The sequence below is a fragment of the Chaetodon auriga genome, chromosome 11 (assembly GCF_051107435.1).
Source record: "Chaetodon auriga isolate fChaAug3 chromosome 11, fChaAug3.hap1, whole genome shotgun sequence".
In the NCBI taxonomy this organism is placed as follows: Eukaryota; Metazoa; Chordata; class Actinopteri; order Chaetodontiformes; family Chaetodontidae; genus Chaetodon; species Chaetodon auriga.
This window is the reverse complement of record NC_135084.1, coordinates 24,971,662-24,976,831: the sequence shown is the minus strand read 5'-3', so window position 1 is coordinate 24,976,831 and position 5,170 is coordinate 24,971,662. Positions and strand designations below refer to the sequence as shown.

The 5,170-nt window shown below is 48.2% G+C and overlaps 1 protein-coding gene across 1 annotated transcript; it reads left to right on the top strand.

Annotated features, from left to right (window-relative positions):
• Positions 1–246: 246 nt before the first annotated feature.
• LOC143328386 (acylphosphatase-2-like) lies at positions 247–4,439 on the top strand. The gene is made up of 4 exons (XM_076743488.1): positions 247–405; positions 718–734; positions 1,393–1,502; positions 3,765–4,439. The coding sequence occupies exons 1-4, from the start codon at positions 336–338 to the stop codon at positions 3,877–3,879; spliced, it is 312 nt and encodes a 103-aa protein (XP_076599603.1). The 5' UTR covers positions 247–335; the 3' UTR covers positions 3,880–4,439.
• The last annotated feature ends 731 nt before the right edge of the window (positions 4,440–5,170 follow it).

Sequence of the window (5,170 nt, the reverse complement as noted above, 5' to 3'; positions counted from 1 at the left end):
GTCCGAGCTGAGCGTTAAGATTCGTGTCTATGTCAATGTGACAAGATGAGGCAGAGGTGGAGTGTGAAGAGTGTCGGGGGGGTTCCGGGCCTCGTTGATAAGGCTGACAGCAGACGACATGATATCTGTCAATATAAATAGCAGCACAGTGTTTGTAGTTTTAAAGGACTACAAAGACCACCAGCTCAGCCTGGACGTCCTCCATGGTGATGGTTTCCTTTAAAGAATGCGGAGGAAGACGTGACCCTGCTGGTGCAGAGGTGGAGGGACGGAGCAGAGAGCTGGGCAGCAGTCCGTCCTTCAGCCTCCTCGTCTGCTCCAGGGTTTAGTTCAGGATGTCTGACGGTGACCCAGCAGGACCCCGGCTGGTGTCGGTGGACTTTGAGATCTTCGGTCACGTTCAGGGTCTGTACCTTTAGCCCTCCTCGCTCTTCTTCTTCTTCTTCTCCTCCTGTGTTGTGCCGTGTGAGCCGAGGCTGTAAACTGACCCGCTGCTGCTTAATTTAGCTCTGCTGCTCTTTCTCCTCCTGCAGCCTCGCGACACAGTAATCTGAATTTAGCCGAGCTGTTTGCTTCACTCAGTGGAAATAAGAACGTTTTTCACAGAGCTGCAGACAGAAATGACTAAAAGAGCTTCAGAAACCTGCTGTTCTCATGAAGAGCTGCTGCTTTCTGGTTCTCATGTTAACACATCTTCTCTTTTTTGCCTTTTGACAGGAGTCTGTTTCAGAATGGTGAGTTTCTCTGTGACCTCCTGACGTCTCCTCTGCCACCAGTTTACCACCAAATCCACATTTCAGCTCAGCAGCGAGTTCTAACGACCTGCACACTGAACGCACTGAACATCTAAGAACCCTGTGATGCCTTCACGTGAGGCTCCTCGCTGTGTTTCACCTAAAAACTGAGATGTTTCAATAAGATGAAGCCATAATCAACAGACGATCATTCATATTCTGTCGATCAGCTCATTGATTGATGGACGGATCGTTTCAGATGTGCTTACAGAACATTTCCCTCTGAGATGTGGAGTTGTTTGAAATTTTATGTTCTGGATTTCCCCTGCCACTGTTTTTAATGTTAGAGTGCTATGAATTATGGGTAGATTAGCAGAAAGGCCTCAGGTGGCATCGAGAGAACCATCGAGGTCTTTCAGTGTCACAGTGGGACAGACCTGAGACCAGGGGGGACATCAGAACAGGACCTGAGCTCCTCAGACCACCTCAGCCCACCTGACCATCAGCCTGACCTCCAGCTGAGAAGATCTCGGCCCCGGTGGTTTGAGCCACTGAACCACGTTCACCGTCCAGACCTGCCTTTCTGACGTCGTTTAGTCTCGTTGTGATGAGAAAACTTTTCGGTGCTCGTTGAATATTAACCCCGTGTTTCCTGCAGTACACAGAGAAGGAGGGTCTGCGGCTCGGCCTGGTCGGCTGGGTGAAGAACACCTACGGCGGCACGGTGGTGGGACAGGTCCAGGGTCCTGCTGACATGGTGGAGGAGATGTGAGTGAACACACAGTCACGACGCCATGTCTGATTTCATTATGTTAGATTTCTCTTTAACATTTTAAAAGCATCTGTGCACATTTGATAAAACTCACAGTCTGCTGGTTTATTTATTTAAGACGTGTGAGCGAGTTTATGAGGACACTGAATAAAAATACCAGCTGTGACAAACAGGAGAAACGTGCAGATTCCTGAAAAACGATCTGATCTGAGCTGTCACCACTTCAGTGTTTTGTTTTTCCCTCCATCCACCAGATGGCGCTCTTTACCTTCTTTACCTTCTTTACCTTCAGCTTTCTCTCCTGCTTGAAGCTCGAGTGTGATTTGTGGCCTTTTTCCAGTCAGTCCAAACACTGGAGGAGAAAAACCGCTGAATGACCCGATCAGAGGCGGGTTCCTGAACACATCACTGCTGACTCCTCTGATTGGCTCACAGACTGACTGTTAATAACCAATAATCAATCATGACACTGAGGCTCAGTTTGTTCTGTCCTCTCTGACCGCCGGGTGTGGTTGTTTTCCTCTCCTGGCAGCACCAGGCGGGTGGAGTTACTCAGCGTCCTTCTGCTTCCTATCAGCTCAGTTTTGGTTTCTGGATCAGGCGATCGATCAATTCTGTGTTTGGACTGTTGATTAGTTTTGGATCAGGACTCGATGACGCGATCATAGAAGGAAATACACACTGATTTCAGCTTTGTGTTTGGCTTAAATAGCAAATTAATCATTTTTGACCCGACTGTGACTTTTATACACACATTTATAACACACACACACACACGCACACACACACACACACACACACACACACACACACTCTACTATATCCGTCCATTCTGTCGAGGATCTTTTCCGTGTCAACACGCTCACCCTCGTGTCCTTCCCTTCAACTCCACTTTCACCACGACCTCACTTCCTGCTGAGCCTGGGAAACAGGAAGCAGCTGTTCCTCTGGGCAGAGGAGGGGAAGAGGGAGAGAATGGGTGGAGGTAAGGAGGAGACAAGGAGGAGAGAAGGAGAAAGAGGAGAGTGATGGAGGTGAGAAATGGCCATAAGGAAGTGGAGAGAGAGAGAGCGAGCAGGTGGTGGGAGGTGGGCGAGTGGGCGGTTTCCTCTTTTTCCTCTGAGAGAAAAAAATTCCCAGAAAGCCGAGCAGCTCGAAATATGAAAATAACAAAGGATGAAGGAAAAGAAAGAGAGACTGATGGAAAGAAGCTAAAAATTCTTAGAGGAAACGAGGATGGAGAGAAGAGATGTGTGATGTTCACATGAGGTGGACGAACCAACAGTTTCATGAGTTATTCTCAGATAAAAACAGCAGGAGCCAAGTTTCCTTTTTAGAGTCGGGGGCTGCAGAGTGTGAGCGAGGGTCCTCACAAGTCTGGAAACAGAGCGTGTGTGTGTGGATCGCAGGGATCAGTGTGTCGTTTTAGAGGAAAACGGCAGCAGATTACAAACCAGCAAACATCCAGCTGCTGGAGACTTAACGCTAAGCTGTGTGTGTGTGTGTGTGTGTGTGTGTGTGTGTGTGTGTGTGTGTGTGTGTGTGTGTGTGTGTGTGTGTGTGTACAGTAGAGTAGTAGGTCACAGCAGATCAGTCGACAGTCGATGGAGTTTGTTTGTTTTCTGCCAAAAAAGAAAAAGTGGGACAGAGACAGCTCGTCTCTCCTTCACAAACTCTCGCTCTCTCTCTCTCACACACACACACACACACACACACACACACACACACACACTCTCTCACTCTCTCTCTCTCTCTGTCTCTCCTGTCTTTCTCTTGCTCGCTCGCTCATTCTGGCTGAGCTTCAGTCAGTGCTGCTGCATGGACGTGACCCTGATCTGCTGAAATCTCCTCTAATCTACACACACACACACACACACACACACACACGCACACACACACACACACACACACGCACACACACAGAATCATCAGATAGTCATAAAAGCACGGCGAGTCTTTGTGTTCTCAAGGTTAAATTTAGCTGCAGGAATGTTGATATTTTCCCATCATGCCCCTGGTCGTCCAGACGCTGCTTGACCACGACGGGCTGGTTGTGATTTTTGTCCCACGAGCGGACACGATGACGTCCGTCCAACGATCGCTGAGGCTGCTTCCACAAACACAGACTGTCTGTTAATCTGCCAGCAGAGACGTCTGACTCATCTGACTCTGAATTAAACTCAGATTAAAGTCGGTCTGTGATCAGAGTCACAACGATGGCTGTTGAACTTCTTCTTCTCTCTGTGCGTCCTCCACAGGAAGGTGTGGTTGAGTAAAGAAGGAAGCCCGAGCAGTCGGATCACCAGAGCCTCCTTCAGCAACCAGAGGAGCATCGACAAGCTGGAGCTGTCCGGCTTCAAGACCCGCTTCTGAGCAGCGAATCCCAGCGGCCCGCAGAGCTGTGCAGACACTGAGAGCCGCTTCTGACTGTAATGACTGAGATCTCCTGCGAATGAAGGCCGAGCGGCAGACTGAGCTGGAGTCAGTTTGAGTCCAGTCGCTCTGGACGAGAGCAGTGAACCTGAGCTCACTCGCTGTCGGCGGGTAGGATTTTATTCCTAATGAAAGAAAAAAAACCTGCTGAGGTGAATCCCTCCGTCCACCGCAAAGACGAGCCGATCTGTCACCGTCACAGCGGGTTCACACTCTTTCCTTTACACTTGATTTACATGGCACCTTTCACACCTGCTTTACATTAAAAAATGACATGCACCAAGTGGTTTGCTTATAAAAGACGTAGAATTAAAATGGATCAAGGATGAATTTAAGAGTAAATACAGTGAAGTTAAAACTAGAGTGCATGAAAAGCGTAAAATCAGTCAAAGCTCGTTAAGTGTAGAGATCAGTTTTTGGCTTTCAGCTGCTTCCTGGTGTCTGCAGGGTCTCTGTTCCAGAGCTTTGGGCCGTCTGGAGGTCAGGTCGGGTGAGCTTGAATAAAGGCGTGAATCAGTGTTTCAGCATCTTTCTGGGTGATAAATGTTCGTCCTTCAGCTGTTTGAAAGGAGGAAACATGACGTCTTCGTCACCTTGTTGAGCCTGAATCTTAGATCTGAATGAAGAGTAACACCGAGCCGAAGAAAGGAGGATTTCTGCCTTTCTAAAGAATATGTGTGTTAATGTTATGATGTGATAAGATAAACTGAGTTAAAGGGCTTGAATGTTGTTCTAGAAACAAACAAACAAACAAACAAACAAACAAACATTCCCACGTGCTTCACTTCACTCTGATGTTCCTTCACTTTGTGCTTTGACTGTTTCTGCCGCTGCGTCTCTGTGTGTCACTGCGTGATGTGAACAAACGCACCCCGGTGATGTTGTCATTACATAACAGCGAGTCACGTGACCTGATCACCTGTCGTCTGATCCAATTAAATCACAGCGCCAGAATCCCTGATCGGCTGCCACGGCGACGACAACAAAAGCCCTGACGCAGCAGGAACAGAGCTCCAGTTTACTGCAGTGTGTGTGTGTGTGTGTGTGTGTGTGTGTGTGTGTGTGTGTGTTTTTCAGCAGAAAATGCGAAGTAAGGAAACTAAAAATGATTCTTTAAAAATCTATTTTTGTCACAAAACATCTGGTTTTCTGAGGAGCAGCTCAGGTTGTGTGTGTGTGTGTGTGTGTGTGTGTGTGCGTGCGTGCGTGCGTGCGTGCGTGCGTGCGTGCG

Excerpts from the sequence above, each read along its gene's own strand:
- LOC143328386 (XM_076743488.1), top strand. The coding sequence starts at position 336 with ATGTCTGACGGTGACCCAGCAGGACCCCGGCTGGTGTCGGTGGACTTT. Across the intron at positions 1,503-3,764 it reads GCTGACATGGTGGAGGAGAT|GAAGGTGTGGTTGAGTAAAG; the intron begins GTGAGTGAACAC and ends CGTCCTCCACAG.